The 19,827-nt window shown below is 48.1% G+C and overlaps 1 protein-coding gene across 3 annotated transcripts in view; it reads left to right on the top strand.

The window, feature by feature from the left end:
* SLC2A4 (solute carrier family 2 member 4) overlaps window positions 1-16,579 on the top strand; it is a 46,292-nt gene extending 29,713 nt beyond the window's left edge. For all 3 annotated transcript variants that reach the window (XM_077916818.1, XM_077916819.1, XM_077916820.1), the window contains exons 4-11: window positions 718-842; window positions 3,282-3,397; window positions 6,454-6,616; window positions 8,458-8,645; window positions 10,676-10,780; window positions 12,456-12,557; window positions 14,439-14,642; window positions 15,904-16,579. In XM_077916818.1, the coding sequence (XP_077772944.1) occupies window positions 718-842; window positions 3,282-3,397; window positions 6,454-6,616; window positions 8,458-8,645; window positions 10,676-10,780; window positions 12,456-12,557; window positions 14,439-14,642; window positions 15,904-16,107 (1,207 nt within the window). In that variant the 3' untranslated portion in view covers window positions 16,108-16,579. The remainder of the gene's footprint in view (window positions 1-717; window positions 843-3,281; window positions 3,398-6,453; window positions 6,617-8,457; window positions 8,646-10,675; window positions 10,781-12,455; window positions 12,558-14,438; window positions 14,643-15,903) is intronic.
* The last annotated feature ends 3,248 nt before the right edge of the window (window positions 16,580-19,827 follow it).

Below are 19,827 nucleotides of genomic sequence, written 5' to 3'. Positions count from 1 at the left end.
ATTGTTAAAAGCGTGTTTATGGAAGACAATCTTACTCGGCTACGAGGGGTCACAGAAGAAGAAGAAGCTTTGTCTCCTCAAGATTCCTCTGACAGTGGCGACAGAACATGGCTATTGTGGCCTCTGTGAATTTTCCCAATTCTCTTTTAAAGCCAGCCAGGTTGGCAGCCATTGCTGCCTCCTGTGGCAAGGAGTTCCGCAGGTTAACTGAGAAGAAAGACTTTCTTTTATCTGAATCTTCCAACGTCCAGCTTCGTTGAAGTCCTCACGTTCTGGGGCTTGGAGAGGAGGAGGAAAACTTTTCTCTATCTGCTCTCTCTACGCCACGCATAGTTTTATAAACGTCTAATCTCCTCGCCTCTTCCTCGCCTTTCCTCTAAACTAGAAAAATAATAATTCTTCAGTGCTGCAACCTTTCTTCATAGCAGAGTCGCTCTATCCCCTTGACCAATCTCTAAGGGGATTTGAGTCATAGGTCAGTGCAGTGGTTAGTGTGTCAGGCTAGGTTCTGTGGGACCTGGGTTCGAATTCTGACTGGGTGACCTTGAGATTCAGTCGCTGCCTCTCAGCCTAATCTGACTCGCAAGGTTGTCGCAAGATGAGGTGTGGGGGATACGATTGTAATAAATAAATAAATGAAATGCCGTATTAAATTCTTCGAAACGAAACTAGCCGAACAACAACAGCAGACGCTTTCGTTTCCTCTGTGGTTTTTAGGAAGAGGGCGATGATTGTGAACAATGGCTTGGCCTTCCTCGGCGGCGGTTTCATGGGCCTGGCCAAACTCGGCAAGTCCTACGAGATGATGATTATCGGACGGTTCCTGATTGGGGCTTTCTCAGGTAAGGAAGCGGGTTGGGATGGATGACCTTTGGGGGGTCCCGTCTAACAATTCTATGAAAGGACACACGGGTTTTGAACAAGTTATGCTAATGGGAATAGAGAAGAAAACCTGGATATATTTTTGTCAGTTGGGCCAGGTTTCTCTCTAACCTGTCCTTTGGCTGGTTATTCGTTTAAATGTGTTTGTGGAAGGGGATTTATTGGTTTGCCTTTGTTTCATTACATATTTTGCGTTCCCATCTTGTGTTTTTATGCGGCGAACCGCCCTACGACCTTCAAATCTTCTACATCTCAGGTCTCGATTAAAATTGCCACGCTGGGTTATACAGAAAGACTCATTCTTGCTGGTCCAGTCTCAATATTTACAACCAGATGAAGGTTTCATTTTTGGAATAATAAATTTTCAGAGCAGTTTTTACAGTTATATCAAAAATCACTGATTTGGCTCTACTATTAGAAATACATAGGCAGATAATGATGAAATTATTGTGAGGTTTAATAAGTTAACTGTTTATTGGAGGGAGAAAAATAACAATTTCCTTAATAACAATTAAAACAATTAAAACAATTATAGCATATATATCCACTGTGGTTAACTGTGCTGTGGTTAAACAATTTTTTAAATAAAACAAATCCTTATTTCCTGATGAATAGCCTTTGGACGATAATGTAACTTAAACAGAAAACTATCTTTGGAAAGATTTTTCCTCCGAAAGCATTTTATTTTAAAAATCCAATTTAAATTTTAAAAATCCGATTTAAAGGGGGGGGAATCTGATTTACCGTAAATTCTAAAAAATCTGATTTCCTTGAGTTTTGTTTTTTTAATCATTGATTTATATTTACCCTGGACTGGAGCATCATTCATTTCACGGTAGATCCATCCCTGGGAGAAATTAGCCTACAAAATTCTACAATTAAGTTTGCTCCACCCCTTTTGACTCTGGCTCCGCCCACCATGGCCATGTGGTTCCCTGGGACTAGAAAAAGCTTCACCAAAGCGACTGCTGGTTTGTTCCCTGTGTGACTCAGCCGGAAATCATCCTCTGCGGCTGGACGTAACGTGACAAACTCCCAGGCGCAGAGAGGGAACATTTGAGTAACGGCCGGAGCAGACGAGAATCTTGGATGAACCTTTGGACTGAAGAGTCATCGCTACCCGTCAGCAAGGCTGGATGCGTGCCCAGGAACACGGTGCCAAGGCAGAACTGCGTCTTGTGAAGAATAAAATGGGGCGCTTCCTTTCCCACCCTGTTTTGGGGCTTCCTGGAGTCATCTGTGGAAGGAAGCCAGGCTCATTTAGCAAGGGGGAGAAAAGGCATTCTGTTTGCCTGGACTGCCTCGCCAGAGTGGCGCATGCTCTGGTTATCTCCCGCTTGGACTACTGCCATGCGCTCTACGTGGGGCCACCTTTGAAGGTGACCCGGAAACTGCAATTAATCCAGAATGCGGCAGCCAGACTGGTGACTGGGAGCGGCCGCCAAGACTGTATAACACCAGTCTTGAAAGACCTACATTGGCTCCCAGGACATTTCCGAGCACAATTCAAAGTGTTGGGGCTGACCTTGAAAGCCCTAAACGGCATTGGTCCTGTAGACAGTGGGTGCTCGGGTTGCGAACATGATCCATGCGGGATCCACGTTCGCAACCTGCAACATTCGCAACCCGCAGCAGCACATCTGCACACACGCGGGTTGTGATTCGGCCCTTCTGCACATGCACAAAGCGCGATTTAGCGCTTCTGCACATGTGCGACTGCCGAAACTCGGAAGTAACCTGTTTCAGTACTTCCGGGTTTTGGCACATCCGTATCCCAAACATGCGCAACCTGAAGCGTCTGTAACCCGAGGTATGACTGTAATCCAGAATGTAGCAGCTAGACTGGTGACTGGGAGCAGCTGCCAAGAACACATAACACCGGTCGCGAAAGACCTGCATTGACTCCCAGTACGTTTCCAGGCACAATTCAAAGTGTTGGTGCTGACCTTGAAAGACCTAAACAGCCTCAAAACTGAAGGAGTGTTTCCACCCCCATCGTTCTGCCCGGACACTGAGGTCCAGCTCCGAGGGCCTTCTGGCGGTTCCCTCGTTTCAAGAAGTGTGGTTACAGGGAACCAGGCAGAGGGCCTTCTCGGTGGTGGCGCCCGCCCTGTGGAACGCCCTCCCGTCAGATGTCAAGGAAATAAGCAACTATCTGACTTTTAGAAGACGTCTGAAGGCAGCCCTGTTCAGGGAAGTTTTGAATGTTTGATGCATTATTGTATTTTAATAATTTGCTGGAAGCCGCCCAGAGTGGCTGGGAAACCCAGCCAGATGGGCGGGGAATAAATAAATTATTATTAGTATTCCAGTTCTGTGATTCTTCTGATGGCAGCTCCTGTTTTGTCACATTCTTCTGGCTGTTTCCCAGACTGATCCTATGTTTGCTCCCATGGCAGGATTTGCTTCGGGTCTGGTGCCCATGTACGTGGGCGAAATCTCCCCCACCAACCTTCGCGGGGCGCTGGGCACACTGAACCAGCTGGCCATCGTCATCGGCATCCTCATTGCCCAGGTAAAGAACAATTCCCCCTCTCTCCCTCCCACACACAAGTAGCGTATAATCCTAGGACTGTCGCGCGGGAAGGGACCCCTGGGTCATCTAGCCCAACCCCAACAGTGCGGGAACTACCATTGGCTAGATTCTAGGAAAATGAGAGGGCTCTGTTCATGGGATTAATCCATTCCAGACTTTGGAAAACAACCCCTAAAACAGAAATTTAACATGAATTTTGCTATCTAACGAGACCATCGATCCATAAAATGAAAGCAAAAAAGCAACGTACTGCAGTCACACAATCAATCAGTCGGTAGGTGAACTGGGTTCCACACAGACACAAGAACAACAAAAACAAATATGCAAAATAAATAGCAAAAGCAGACAGACCTCGGCGTAACACTCAAAATGGAAGTGTGGCACTCAAAATGGAGCATGTTCGGCTTCTGAAAAAGGTTCGCAAACTGGAACATTTACTTCCGGGTTTGCGGTGTTTGGGTTCCAAGTCATTTGAGTGCCAGGGCATTTGAGAACCAAGGTACCCCTGTAATCTCTTTGTTGAGTTTTCTGATGCAGCGACAGACCATACAGGGTAATAATAATAATAATAATAAATTTTATTTATACCCCGCCCTCCCTGGCCAGAGCCAGGCTCAGGGCAGCTAACACCAATAAAATCACAGTAAAAACATAATAGGGGGAAATGGCTTCTTACATAGAGGGGAAACAAACAAACAAACAAACAAAACCAATTTAAAATACAGGTTAAAATGCAATTTAAAATGCAGACTCATTTTAAAGTAACTGATAAATCAAGACCATAAGGGGAGGGAAACATAAGGGTCAGACCGAGTCCAAACCAAAGACCAGGCGGAAGAGCCCTGTCTTGCAGGCCCTGCGGAAAGATGTCAAGTCCCACAGGGCCCTAGTCTCTTGGGACAGAGCGTTCCACCAAGTCGGGGCCAGTGCTGAAAAGGCCCTGTCCCTAGTTGAGACCAATCTAACCACCTTGCGACTTGGGACCTCCAAGGTGTGGTCATTTGTGGACCTCTCCGTGGGGCATACCAGGAGAGGCGGTCCCGTAGGTACGTGGGTCCTAGACCAGTGATGGGGCGGACCCCAATATGAGGGTCAAGGGACTGCATGACCGCTGTCCGTTTCTTCTAACCCGCGTTGGGTGACAGGCACTTGCCCAGACAATCGGAACACAAGTCGTGCCGGACAGGGGGCCTGTGAAAATCTTCAAGGAAGTTGTGGGGAGATGGACAGACAGCTCCAGAGAGGGATTTGACTGCCAGACAGAACCTATTTCTGCCCTGTGTTTGGGGAACTTGGCAGAAGGCGCTGCCAGTCACGTTCGGGCAAAAGGAAGAGGCCAGGTCTCTCCTCCATGCTTGCCTGGCCTGGCATTCAAAACAGAAAGGGGCGTCTCAGTTTTTGCAATCCGCCCCAAGTCATTGGAATAGGGTGGGTTAGAAAATATATTCAGTATCTGCTCATAGCTCAGAACTGAAAAAACGTGGGGCATTTAAGAATATGAGAAGATCCCTGCTGGATCAGTCCAATGGCCTGATTAATAATAATAATAATAATAATAATAATAATAATAATAATAATAATAATTTCACAGAGGCAGAAGCATAGCTATCTTTGCTGGTAAGCACCGGTAGCCCTCTCCTCCTCTGTGAAGTTTTCCAGTCCTCTTAAAACTGTCCAATTTGGTGGGCATCACTTTTTCCTGTGGGAAGGAGTTCCGCAGTTTAGCTAGGCAGTCGTACCTTGGATCTCAAATGCCTTGGTTTCCAAACAAAGTGGCTCCCGAACGATCGAAACCCAGAAGTGAGTGTTCCCATTTCCGAACGATTTTCGGAAGCCAAATGTCCGGCCCGGCTTCTGATTGGCTTGCAGGAGTTTCCTGCAGCCATTCAGAAGCCACGGTTTGGTTTCCAAAGGTTTTGGAAGTCAAACGGACTCCCGGAACGGATTCCATTTGACTTCTGAGGTACGACTGTGGCCGCAAAATGTATGGGGTATCGCATTATCGGGGGAAATTGGCTAAGGAAATGAAGGCTCTAGCTCAGCGGTCAGCAAACTTTTTCAGCAGGGGGCCAGTCCACTGTCCCTCAGACCTTGTGGGGGGCCAGACTATATTTTGAAGGAAAAAAATGAATGAATTCCTATGCCCCACAAATAACCCAGAGATGCATTTTAAATAAAAGGACACATTCTACTCAGGTAAAAACACACTGATTTCCGGACTGTCCATGGGCCGGATTCAGAAGGCGATTGGGCCGGATCCGGCCCCCGGGCCTTAGTTTTCCTACCCATTCAGTGGTTCTCAACCTGCGGGTCCCCAGATGTTGTCGGACTACAACTCCCATCATTCCTAGCCAGCATGACTAGTGGTCAGGAATGATGGGTGTTGTAGTCCAACAACATCTGGGAACCCACAGGTTGAGAACCACTGCATGGTCTAGCTGATGGCTTTGTGGAAATCTGGTGCCCTGACATTCTCTGTTAAAAATTCAAATGTTTGGCATCGTCTGGAATCATGTTTACAACTACAGTGGTGGTAATAATAATAATAATAATAATAATAATAATAATAAAAAATTTATTATTTATACCCCACCCATCTGGCTGGGTTTCCCCAGCCACTCTGGGCGGCTTCCAACAAAATACAGTGGTACCTCGGGTTACATATGCTTCAGGTTACATACGCTTCAGGTTACAGACTCCGCTAACCCAGAAATAGTGCTTCAGGTGAAGAACTTTGCTTCAGGATGAGAACAGAAATCATGCTCTGGTGGCACGGCAGCAGCGGGAGGCCCGATTAGCTAAAGTGGTGCTCCAGGTTAAGAACAGTTTCAGGTTAAGAACGGACCTCCGGATCGAATTAAGTACTTAACCTGAGGTACCACTGTATGGCTGAAAACGTCTTTCCTGTGTTTTCTGTTCTGTCCAGAACGGGGCGCACTGGGAGGGCATGTTCACTGGAGTCTGCAAAATCTGTTTTGAAAAATGAATGCAATGAGAAATATGTCAAGTGCCTAACTGGCTTTTTCGTGCAACAGGTGTTTGGTCTGGACAGTCTTCTAGGCACAAGTGAGCTGTGGCCGCTCTTGTTGGGTATTTCCGTTGTGCCTTCCATCCTCCAGCTCCTGATGTTCCCCTTCTGTCCGGAGAGCCCCCGATATCTCTACATCATCCGCAACAAGGAGTCCAAGGCCAAAGAAAGTGAGATCTCCCTCTCCTTTCCCTCTGCCTTTCCCCCATTCATAGAATCGTAGAATTGTCGAGTTAGAGAGTTGTTGTTGTTGAGTTGTTTAGTCGTGTCTGCCTCTTCGTGACCCCCTGGACCAGAGTACGCCAGGCCCTCCTGTCTTCCACTGCCTCCCGCAGTTTGGTCAAACTCATGTTCGTAGCTTCGAGAACACTGTCCTACTATCTCGTCCTCTGTCGTCCCCTTCTCCTTGTGCCCTCCATCTTTCCCAACATCAGGGTCTTTTCCAAGGAGTCTTCTCTTCTCATGAGGAGGCCAAAGTCTTGGAGCCTCAGATTCAGGATCTGTCCTTCCAGTGAGCACTCAGGGCTGATTTCCTTCAGAATGGAGAGGTTGGATCTTCTCGCAGTCCATGGGACTCTCAAGAGTCTCCTCCAGCACCAGAATTCAAAAGCATCCATTCTTCGGCGATCAGCCTTCTTTATGGTCCAGCTCTCACTTCCATACATCACTACTGGGAAAACCATAGCTTTAACTATACGGACCTTTGTCGGCAAGGTGATGTCTCTGCTTTTTAAGATGCTGTCTAGGTTTGCCATTGCTTTTCTCCCAGGAAGCAGGCGTCTTTTAATTTCGTGGCTGCTGTCACCATCTGCAGTGATCATGGAGCCCAAGAAAGTAAAATCTCTCACTGCCTCCATTTCTTCCCGAGTTAGAGAGGGATCCCCACAAAGTTCTCTAGCCCACCCCCCGCCAATGCAGGCGTCACACCTAATTCCCGTGACTACAACATCATTTTATTTTCTTTTTAAATAGATTTTATTTTTTAAAAAATTGGGGGGAAATGCCACCGTTAATGTCAGATACCTTTTCATCCAAACTGAAAAGTTAACCTAAATCAAAACGTAGACCAGGAATACAAAATGGGTGGGGAAGGAGAAGGGAAAAGAAAAAAGGTAAGAAAGAGAAAAGAAAAAGAGAGAACTTCTGATTTTTTCATCTGTCAGCTATAAGCGGAAAATTATTCAACGCATCACTCCCAACAAATCCACTTTCTATAAACCTTATCTTCAATCTTCAAACCCAGATATCATAAGCCCATTTTCTTTTTCATGTAAAAAGCCTATACGATAAGAAGTTTCCAATCTTTAGTAAATGTTGGCGATGGTTTTTCTCTGATTAAACACGTCAACTTCGCCATCTCGGCTAGGTCCAATCATTTTAAACCAGCCATTCCTGCATGGTAGGTAATGATGAATTTTCCCATCTTTGTGTATATAAGTGTCTCACGGCTTGTATTCATATACAGTGGTACCTCGGGTGACATACGCTTCAGGTTACAGACTCCGCTAACCCAGAAATAGTGCTTCTGGTTAAGAACTTTGCTTCAGGATGAGAACAGAAACCATGCTCCGGCGGTGCGGCGGCAGCAGGAGGCCCCATTAGCTAAAGTGTTGCTTCAGGTTAAGAACAGTTTCTGGTTAGGTACGGACCTCCGGAACGAATTAAGTACTTAACCCGAGGTACCACTGTATCGAAATAAAGTTCCATAGTCTTTTTTTCTAATTGTGTAGCTATAAGTCCCAGCAGGAGGGGTTCTGGTTTCAGCCAACCAACTCTACAACATCCTTTACGGGGCAAGGAGACCCAGAACTGCACACACGCTGCTCCAAATACAGCCGGGCCATAGATTCGAATCACGCCATTGTTCGATGTTGGCAGTTTTACGTTCGATCCCTCGCACGTAATCTTCCTTTCTTCACGTCTGCCGCCCCCTGAGCCTCCTATTTCTCCCGCTTCCCGTTCAACCTCCCCCCAAACACACAGTGACGCCCCCTCTTCTTTCCCCCTCCAGGTCTCAAGCGGCTGACGGGTCAGGTGGACGTGACCGCAGCTCTGACAGAGATGAAGGAGGAAAAGCGGAGGATGGATTTGGAGCGCAAAGTCTCCATCGCGCAGCTCTTCCGCTGCCGCATCTACCGCCAGCCCCTGCTAATCGCCGTGGTCTTGCAGCTCTCGCAACAGCTCTCTGGCGTCAACGCGGTGAGTTTGCTGCAGGGGGAGGAAGATTCACAGAACTGTCGAGTTCTAAGGGACCCCAAGATATCATCTACTCCAGCCCCCCGCAATGCTGGAATCTCAGCCGAAGAATCCCTGACACACAACCTCTGCTCAAAATTCTCCAACCAAGGAGAGCCCACAAACCTCCGAAGGAGTCCGTTCCACCGCCAAACGGCTCTTACCGTGAGAGGGACGCGGGTGGCGCTGCGGTCTAAACCACGGAGCCTCTTGGGCTTGCCGATCGGAAGGTCGGCGGTTAGAATCCCCACGACGGGGTGAGCTCTCGTTGCTCTGTCCCAGCTCCTGCCAACCTAGCAGTTCGAAAGCACACCAGTGCGAGTAGACAAATAGGTACAGTCATACCTTGGGTTACAGACGCTTCAGGTTGCATTTTTTTGGGTTACAGACCTGCCGAAACTCGGAAGTACCAGAACGGGTTTCAGAGGTCACACATGCGCAGAAGTGCTAAATTGTGCTTTGCGCATGCGCAGAAGCGCTGAATTGCAACCCCCACGTGCGCAGACATGCCACTGCAGCTTGCGAACACTGTGGGTTGCATCCTGCACGGATCACGTTCACAACCCGAGCGTCCACTGTACTGCAGCGGGAAGGTAAACAGCATTTCCGTGCGCTCTGGTTTCCGTCACGGTGTACTGTTGCGCCAGAAGCAGTTTAGTCCTGCTGACCGCATGACCCGGAAAGCTGTCTGCGGACAAACGCCGGCTCCCTCGGCCTGAAAGCAAGATGAGCGCCGCAACCCCAGAGTCGCCTTTGACTGGACTTAACTGTCCACGGGTCCTTTACCTTTTTTACCGTGAGAAAGTTCTTCCTGAGGTTTAGTCAGGATCTCCTTTCTCGCCATGGTTCAGATCCTACCTTCTGGAGCAAGAGAAAACAAGTTTGCTTTGCTCCCCATTCTCAAAGAGGGGGGCAGCTGCCTCCCTCCAGTCTGCAGGGACCTCCCCACTTCTCCAAGAATTCTCAGGGATTATAGACAGAGGCTCTGAGATGACACCCGCAAGTTCCTTTGGCACCCTTTGAAGGAATGGGTTTCCCAAACCCCCAAACTGACTGTGCAGGCAGTTTGAAACTGCACCAAAATCCCTATTTTTCCTTAGCTAAAATGCTTTAACTTGAGCTCTTGAGCCGAAACCCAGCTGTATAGAGCTGTGCTCGGAGCCCTCTCCTTTATCAGTTTGTGACGGCAAGTATGGCCTTGACTGTACCAGTAGAACAGAGAAGACACGTCTGTGCCTTATCCTGCGTCCTGACCACAAAAGCGCACAGACCCGGTCTGGGAATAGCGCCAGAGTGTGTTCTCGGAGATGATGACCTCTTGCTCCACGATAAGAGTAGGAACAGGAAGATCCTTTTATGGTCAGAAGTACAGGAAGGAAGATCCTTTTATGGTTAAGAATACCAGAGCAGGAACATATGTGATGTCAACCTGCGTGTATAGGCTGACGTGGTTGGATTCCTGGGGAAGGGGGGAGAGGGTGCCTGGAGGATATATATACTGCATGAAATTTCTCATTTCTTTGGACTTGCTGTGGACTGACCACACAAGTGCCTTCTGCTATCCGGAGAGCAGAATAAACTCTTTCTTTGAACCAACCTCGGTGTCATTTGACTTCCTTCCTCCTGTCCGGCAGCAACACAGACCCAGTCGGTGAACTCCAATAAGGCTACACCTTGGGTGCAGCTCATCAGGCCCTGGAGATTTAAAGCAGCTATTCCTTTCACATCTCTGTTCCTCTCTTGGGCCATAGCTCCCTCCCTGCATCACTCTATTCCAGATTGTTTTCGTTTTTGGGTAAAAAAAGAGACAAAGTAGGTGTTGAGCAATTAAGAAGGTGTTGAACAGGAGCAGGAGAGGAAGTGGAATTTTTTTGTGGGGGGTGTTTGATGGCTCTGAAGGGGGCAGAGTTGGGCCAGCCATGAAGCAAGATGTCTTGGGCCAGCCCTGCTGGGGGACACTGTCATTTGACCGCTCTCTCTCTCTGTCCTCTCAGATATTTTATTACTCAACCGACATCTTCAAAAAGGCCGGCTTGGAGAAACCCATCTTCGCCACCATCGGGGCTGGCGCCGTGAACACAGTGTTCACCGTCGTTTCGGTAAGAACTTCCCGCCGCTGTATCTGTGCCTGGCAAATCTTTATACACATTTAATAAAAAGTAATGATCGCAATAGGGACGCAGGTGGCGCTGTGGGTTAAACCACAGAGCCTAGGACTTGCCGATCAGAAGGTCGGCAGTTCGAATCCCTGTGACGGGGTGAGCTCCCGTTGCTCGGTCCCTGCTCCTGCCAACCTAGCAGTTCGAAAGCACGTCAAAGTGCAAGTAGATAAATAGGCACCGCTCCAGCGGGAAGGTGAACGGCGTTTCTGTGCGCTGCTCTGGTTTGCCAGAAGCGGCTTAGTCCTGCTGGCCACATGACCCGGAAGCTGTACGCCGGCTCCCTCGGCCAGTAAAGCGAGATGAGCGCCGCAACCCCAGAGTCGGCCCCGACTGGACCTAATGGTCAGTAGCAATAATTGTGCATTGGGAACATAAAAGGAATTCCCCTGCATCAGGCCAGTCGCCCACCTAGCCCTCCATCCTGTTCTCACAGGGGCCAGCCAGATGTCTATGGGAAACCCACAAGCAGGATTCGAACTCAAGAGCACTTGTGTGGTTTCCAGCAACTGGTATTGTCATTCAACAATGTCTGGGGACCCACAGGTTGAGAAAGGCTGCGAGTTTGGACCAATGTGGTTGTCTCCCAGATGTCGCTTGCTGGACTACAACTCCCATCATTCCTGACCATTGGGCCATGCTGCCTGCTGGGAGTTGGAGTCCACCAATCTCTGGAAGAATTGCCTCCTGCTCTGCAAGGCCTTTGACTGCCTGAACCCCCCCCCCCTTTCCTTTTTTCGTTGTTCCCTCAGTCCTCTTCTCCACCTCTTTCTCTCTTTTTCTTTTCCTTTGTTTACATTTTAATTATTTTTTTAACATACCAGTTCCAACAGTCATACAACATAACTTCTCATCTTATACAATGTTTTTAGACTTCCATCAACACCTCTGATGATTTTCTGTTGTCTATCGCTTATTATGCATTTCTTAATTTCTATATTACCGTATTTTTCACTCTAAAAGACACACCAGACCATAAGGCGCACCTAGTTTTGGGAGGAGGAAAACAGGAAAAAATTAGTTCTGAATCCCAGAAGCCAGAACAGCAACAGGGATCTGGCTTCTGGGATACCATGTGGCTGTTCTGGCTTCTGGGATAACTGTGCCAAGCCTCTTCAGGGCAGCGGGATGAAGGCTCCCCCTGCCCGAAGAGGCTGCGCACAGCTAAGACAGAAGCCAGGACAGCATGTCGCTGAAGGGGCGCTGCGCAGCTCTCCCTCTCTACGCAGCGCCATTCGCTCCATAAGACACACTCACATTTCCCCTTTTTAGGAGGAAAAAGGTGCGTCTTATGGAGCGAAAAATACGGTACATTTAATTATCCTTAACTAATAATTCTCCTTATTATCTTTCTTGCAGTATTTCAAATAATTCACCTTACAAAACTTCTTGCAATCCTACTAGCGTAATCTGTTCATCACAATTGCTACTCAAATAGTTCGTAAATTTACTCCAGTCTTCTGAGAATCTCTGGTCCCGCAGGTTTCGAATCTTTCCTGTTAATTTATCTAACTCTGCATAGTCCATCAGTTTCATCCTCCATTCTTCTTTCGTCGGTAGTTCTTCTCTCCACCTCTTTCTCACGAACGTCTTCGTCTTTTCTTCTCTGCCCCAGGTGTTCCTGGTGGAGCGAGCCGGCCGGCGGACCTTGCATATGCTGGGATTGGCGGGAATGGCCGTGTGTGCCATCCTTATGACGGTGGCCCAGGGTTTGACGGTGAGTAACTGGGCAGAGGACGTAGCCCTTCATCGGCCTCAGGCAGCCTTCACCCGGCTGGCGCCCTCCAGCCACTTTGGACTACAAATCCCATCATCCGTAGCCAGCATTGCGCTGGCTCTGGATGATGGGATTTGTAGTCCAAAACAGCTGGAGAGCACCAGGATGCCCTAGGCCTATCCAATGTTGATTTGACTCATCTTCTGTTGGGGCTAGTTCATCTGTGGGTCATCGTTTCAGCTCTCGCATACAGGGCCGGATTTAGGTTTGATGAGTCCCTAAGCTACTGAAGGTAATGGGGCCCTTTATATGTCCAGCTGTCCTTTGTCAACAACAAATTGTCATTTTTGTGTGTGTTAAATATATGCTATATGGTAAGGTTACCAGCCAGTCCCCGGATTTACAAATCAGTCCCCCATTCAGAATCCATTGAAGTTGAAAAATGTCCCCGGATTCATTGAAAAAAATCTGGTAACCCTACTATATGGTAATTTATGGACCTAATAGGTATCTAAAGCCATTTGCACATAGCAAAATATGTATTTTATCAAAGTAATTGCTACAACCAGTCCATGCAGAATGTAGGCACCCTATATATAGAAAGGAGCAAACCCGTGATATTTTAGGGAGCAGGCTAGCAGGCGGGGCCCGTAACTTACATCTAGGAGCCTACACAACACAAAACACTGTTGCTGTTTGTAGGTTTCATTTTATTTGTTTTTTTATCTTATATTTTGGAAATGTACATCCAGGTTGTTGTTTTCCTTTACATTTTTGGGGGGCCCCCAAGAGAGTGGGGCCCTAAGCTATAGCTTGTTCAAAGGTAAAGGGAGCCCTGACCGTTAGGTCCAGCTGTGACCGACTCTGGGGTTGCGGCGCTCATCTCGCTTTCAGGCTGAGGGAGCTGACGTTTGTCTGCAGACAGTTTTCCAGGTCATGTGGCCAGCATGACTAAGCCGCTTCTGGCGAACCATAGCAGCGCACGGAAACGCCGTTTACCTTCCCGCCGGAGCAGTACCTATTTATCTACTTGCACTTTGACGTGCTTTCGAACTGCTAGGTTGGCAGGAGCAGGGACCGAACAACGGGAGCTCACCCCATCACAGGGATTCGAACCGCCGACCTTCTGATCGGCAAGCCCTAGGCTCTGTGGTTTAACCCACAGCGCCACCCGCGTCCCTTATAGCTTTTTTAGCTGATATGTAAATCTGGCACTGCTCACATATGCCTTGGACATAAAAGACAAGATACTAGGGCGGAGAGGGTATCCCTGGCTTTTGCCATTACCGTACTTTTTGCTCTATAAGACTCACTTTTTCCCTCCTAAAAAGTAAGGGGAAATGTGTGTGCGTCTTATGGAGCGAATGCAGGCTGCGCAGCTATCCCAGAAGCCAGAACAGCAAGAGGGATTGCTGCTTTCGCTGCACAGCGATCCCTCTTGCTGTTCTGGCTTCTGAGATTCAGAATACTTTTTTTCTTGTTTTCCTCCTCCAAAAACTAGGTGCGTCTTGTGGTCTGGTGCGTCTTATAGAGCGAAAAATACGGTAATTTCATCTTCCTCGTTTTAAAGTACAGTGGTACCTCGGGTTAAGTACTTAATTCGTTCCGGAGGTCCGTTCTTAACCTGAAACTGTTCTTAACCTGAAGCACCACTTTAGCTAATGGGGCCTCCTGCTGCTGCTGCTGCTGCCGCACCGCTGGAGCACGATTTCTGTTCTCATCCTGAAGCAAAGTTCTTAACCTGAAGCACTATTTCTGGGTTAGCAGAGTCTGTAACCTGAAGCGTATGTAACCTGAGGTACATATTTTACATATGCATACGGCACATTTGGTCGCGAGAGGGTTGACGCAGCGCCTCCCGTTTCTCTCCACGCACCGCAGGATCGTGTGCCGGCAATGAGCTACCTCAGCATGGTGGCCACATTTGGCTTTGTGGCATTCTTTGAGATCGGCCCGGGGCCCATTCCCTGGTTCATTGTGGCGGAGCTCTTCAGCCAAGGTCCCCGGCCGGCTGCAATGGCCGTCGCCGGCTTCGCCAACTGGACTTGCAACTTCATCATTGGGATGAGCTTCCCCTCGATCGAGGTGAGTTTCAGCCGCTAGCCCTTATATAGACTCTTGAAATCGCCCACCCTGTAGCCCAAAACATCATATCTACATATGTAGATATGAGGCAGGAGGCAGTCTTCAGCAGAAATCCTGTCTGCCAGGATACCTGATAATGGTCACTGATTACCTGCATTACCTGGGCAGCCTGGCCATTCTTTTGTGATGGTTAATACTTTACTTCCTGAGTCCAGGTGACAAGCTCACCCTATTCATACACAAATGCACCCTTAAGACAGGATTGGCAAGCGAAAAGACAACGGGAAGGCTTTCCCCATTTTCCTCCCTTACTGCAGAGGAATATTTGAGGTCATTGGGAGAGTCAAAATGGCTTCAGGATTGCTCTCCTCTACTATTTAGGGCCCTTGTATTTACGGGACCGCCTCTCCTGGTCTGCCCTGCAGAGGACCTTAAGATCCATGAATAATCATAGTTTAGAGGTCCCGGGCCCTAAGGAAGTCAGATTATCCTCCGCCAGGGCCAGGGCCTTCTCAGTGATGGCTCCGACCTGGTGGAATGCTCTGTCCCATGAGATCAGGGCCCTGCGGGATTTAACCTCCTTCCATTGGGCCTGTAAGACAAGAGCTATTCCGCCTGGCTTTCAATTTGCATTTAGCCTGATCTTTTATTCCCCTTCCTTCCTTCCCTCCCCCTCCCCTTTTTATGAAGATTACCCGCTCTGGGATCCCACAGCTAATTCTCCCCTGGTCTCCTCGCTGGGCCAAATTGGACTAATTTAGCCAGCTAGCCCTGGTGATCATCCAATGTTTATTGGATGGATTTTCCCCCTACATTGATTTCTAATTTTATTGTTATTCACGTTTTATACCGTATTTTATGCTGTTTTTTGTAGCATCAATTAAGTGCTTTAAATTTGCTGTTAGCTGCCCTGAGCCTGGTTTTCTGAACCGGGAAGGGCGGGGTATAAATAAATAAATTATTATTATTATTATTATTATTATTATTATTATTATTATTATTATTATTATTTCAGACACGTGGTTTATATACTTATGTATGTGTTTGCCTTGTACATTTGTGGACATTTATTTTAAATCTGAGACCTTAGAATTCTTATAACAGGGTGGTTTCCCCATCCTTGGAGGCTCAGGGGGTGACGCGTCCGAGAACAGGGCCTTCTCTGTGGCGGCCCCTAAGCCGTGGCGCTCTGAGGTCCTGTGCCGTGCGAGACCTGGCAGGGCTACAGTTTCTCACGCTCTCCTCTTCCTCCTCCTTGCAGGGAGCCCTCCACTCGTACGTCTTCCTCATCTTCGCAGCCCTTCTCTTCGTGTTCTTGATCTTCACGTACATCAAGGTTCCCGAGACGCGAGGCCGCACCTTTGACCAGATCGCCGCTACATTCCGACGGACGCCATCTTTGCTAGAACGAGAGATCAAGCCGTACACGGAACTGGACGAACTGAGCCCGGACGCCCACGAATGATAGGGTTTTGGGCAGGCGGCGAACCCTAGCGCCCGAAAGGCACGGCAAATGTAGACTGTGGTGTTCAGGATAGCTGGCAAGAGGTACCAGGATCTGACTAGCACTTTAATGGTGCCACAAGCCTTACCGGCGCGTGGTCAGAGTTGAACCCTATTTTTTTCTTTGTTTTCATTAGGTCAGTTTTTAGCCTGGATGTGTTTTTAACTTCTTTCCCTTTTTTTAAGAAAGAAAGGAAAAACATTAATAAAAAGCAGGGTGGGCATTGTGGGGCGTGGGGGACACAAGGCCCCTCGCCCCGCTTCCTTTGTTTCGGAGGACAAGAAGCTTGTGGCGTCGAGCCAGGAGCCACGAGTTCCGATTCTGTAAATAAAGGATTGTGGGGGATTTGCACTGAGAGCGGACAGGAGGCTGAATTGCTGTCGAGATCCAGGAAACACATTCTCCCCAAAAGCAAAGCTCAAAGGCAGAGGCTGAATTTGAAAAGGGGACGGTGGGGTGGAATTAATTCCGAGGGCAGCGACTAAATTAATCTTCTCACCAATTTTCGGGTTATTTATATGCTGACTCCATTTCCGCATCGAGCCGGGGCTCGGCCCTGACTTACACAAGCAGCTGTTGCAGCTGAGGAAAAGAGTGCCCCAGAACATGTGCCGAGTTCTTTTCCCGCTCACACCCTAAGGAGCCACGCTCAGGCCTGTCCCATCACCCACTTTTGGGGTGTGGGGAGGGGTCAGGGCATTTAGGCCCGGCCCATCTCCTTCTAGAAATTAAGAACTGGAGGGTGGGTGGGAATAAAAACATCCTTGAATGCTCATGGAGAGGTAATATGGTCAGTAGTGGTCTCAAGCCCCCCCCCCAAAAAAACCCATTTTCGCCTGGACCGTGGTTGCCTAGCAACAGCAGCAATGGCTGCCCTGGCCGTGTTTAGCGACCACCATGTGTGTTGCCTAAACACTCCTTTGTTGAGGACTCTGTGGCAGGGTGAAGTAGGGCAGGGAGATCAGAATACGGTTTTGGGAACTGTAGTTTCCCAATGGTTTCGAGTCATTGGGGGGAAAAAACCCCAGGTCCATTCCCAGAGTGGTTTCACAATCAATTCCTCTTCATGGAGGACTCTGGGAAATGTAGTTCCAAGACAGGGACTGGGGCGGGTCTCCTAATGACGCTCAGCATCTGTTACAAACTACAGCTCCCAGGATCCTTTGGGGCAGCCATGACTGTTTAAATTGGTATCAGTTGTGTTGTAAACGTTGTATAGTGTGACTGTGGCCTAAGAGTAGGTGCAGGGAGGAGGATATGTCACCCATTCTCCAGCTTTGAATGTCAAGGCCATCTCGATGGATGCCCCCAACAGCTTATTCTGCAGTTCTGAAACTCCCTCCCTGCAAGGAATATTAAACCACCGGCAAGGCCACTTGCAAAGGATGGAACAGCAATCGCTTCCCCCCAGAACACCCCGGGAATTAAGTTTTCTAGCGGTGTTGAGTTTTCTTTGGCAGAGCTGCCTGGTCTCGTGGTTGCTTTGGTTAGCGTGTCGGCGCAGAGAAATGCAAACCGCCACACGCCATGAATAAACCAAGAGGTCTCACTATGGGCAGAATCTAAAGTTACGTGGGTGGACTTCCTCTTGTGTAACGGGATTTCGCCTCCTTCCATCTACTCCAGAGGGTCCCGCAAACCTTCCAGAGCAGATTGTGAGGAAGCAGGGAGAAGATGGTGACATTCCCATCATGGAAGCCTGTTGTTCTCGAGAGCGCATGGACAGCGCATAGAACCCTGTGGTTTACAGGGCTCTATGGATGGTCCATAGCAGTTCAAAAAGGCTTATCGTGTGAAGAAGAGAATCTGCGGCAGGGATTTCCCCTTTATTTCAGTGTAGCTTGCTTACAAATTAAGGGTCACATTTAAAAAAAAAACACTCAATCTTAGGTGAGTTCATCCTCTATTATTGCCAACTGATTGTTATCAGTTTGATTCCAAACGTATAGCTTGGTTTTCTGGAAGGTGAAAAGGTAATTCGCTTGCAAAACGAAAACAGGGGAGAGAAAACCAGGAAGGCCTCTTGGTCCATTGCAACCTGAGCTGGTGGGAAGTTGTAGTCTTAAATTATCCGAAGGGCACCAGGTTGAGAAAGGCTGGTGTACATGTCCACTGTCTTAAAATGGCAATAGCACTCACCTGAGAGGTGCCGGAACTGAGTTCCAGCTGGAAAAATGTCCTGGCCTCACCAGTTACGAAGCCCAACCCCACACCCTACCTCAAGGGCAATATTTGGGAAGGTGAAATAACAAGTTCTCTTCTAGGCAGAACAGCTGCAAGGATATGTATTTATATCGTTTGGCATTAATCGTAAATGGCAAGTATTAAACCGCAGGGAACCTGGATAACCCAGTCGTTTTCAAGTATTGCCAAACTGGTTTGAAACCATTGGTGGTTTTCACCCTAAGCCTCGCAAGGACATCTTTGAAAACACGCTGAGTGTGGGAACACAGGGTTTCCTGGCTGGGAGCGATGGAAATTGTAAAGGGATTTTAATGTTGTAGAACAGGTCCTGTGAAGCTGTGCCATCGGAGTCCACACCATCTTACAAATCCAGACCTGAACACGTGTAGTGAACTTTCTAGTGGTTTGAGCTTTGCACTGATTCTTCAGCACTTTTTACCGCGGCACTTAAACCCCAAGAGGGCTAGGACGACTTTTCTATTAAAGGTGGGCTTTTAAAACAAGAGCAAATGGACTGCATCACTCCATAGGCTATGTTAGCCACCCAGCACTCAAAATACTAAATGGAAGCAAGAAAGGGGGAAAAAGGGACGCCCACTTTGTAAAAAGGGTTTCCCTTGGGACTGTGCAAAGGATTCTGTTTTCTGTGTATTTAATCGGAGGAAGAGACTCTCGAGATTACAGGCATGTTTGTGTGTGCGTGCGCATGTTAATGTTTGTATTTCCAAGAAAAAAATATTTGTATATAAAGAATAGACTCTTATACGGCTGTTGCTTGCTCTACATTACTTCTCTCCAGTTCTAAATATTTAATGCATAAGCAATCTGTTCCAAAAAGTAAAAGGAACAGGATAGTTCAAAATGCCACACAGATAACATGGGAGTTGAGTCTGTGCTGATCGCGCAGCTATTTCTTAATATTTTCCTTCTCCAAAGTCTGAATCCTAGCACTCGGTAGCTAGAGAGAAGGGCCTTCTACCTGCCGCTGCTTTTCTGGAAAGGTTAACAATGCCACAAGCTTCTTTGGTGAGTGATCACTTCATCACTGTGACCTGTTCCTCAACTTTCAAGGAATATTTTGCCCTATGTTGCACAACTCCCTTTTTTGCTCAAGCCCAGGGGTCAGCAAACTTTTTCAGCAGGGGGCCAGTCCACTGTCCCTCAGACCTTGTGGGGGGCCGGACTATATTTAGCGGGGGGGGGGGGGAATGAACGAATTCCTGTGCCCCACAAATAACCCAGAGATGCATTTTAAATAAAAGGACGCATTCTACTCGTGTAAAAACACGATGATTCCCGGACTGTCCATGGGCCGGATTTAGAAGGCGATTGGGCCGGATCCGGCCCCTGGGCCTTAGTTTGCCTACCCATGCTCAAGCCCATTGCTGGACGTCTTTTTTGCATATGAGCAAAGAAACTGGCTGTACTCTCCCATCCCCAAAAGTCAGATTTTGCCAAGGAGAGAGCAACAGAGGTTGTTTTGCTGGACCTTTACAG

Source organism: Podarcis muralis, chromosome 13 (assembly GCF_964188315.1).
Source record: "Podarcis muralis chromosome 13, rPodMur119.hap1.1, whole genome shotgun sequence".
Classification (NCBI taxonomy): domain Eukaryota; kingdom Metazoa; phylum Chordata; class Lepidosauria; order Squamata; family Lacertidae; genus Podarcis; species Podarcis muralis.
Note: the sequence above shows the minus strand (reverse complement) of the source record. Positions and strands in the feature narration are given on the sequence as shown.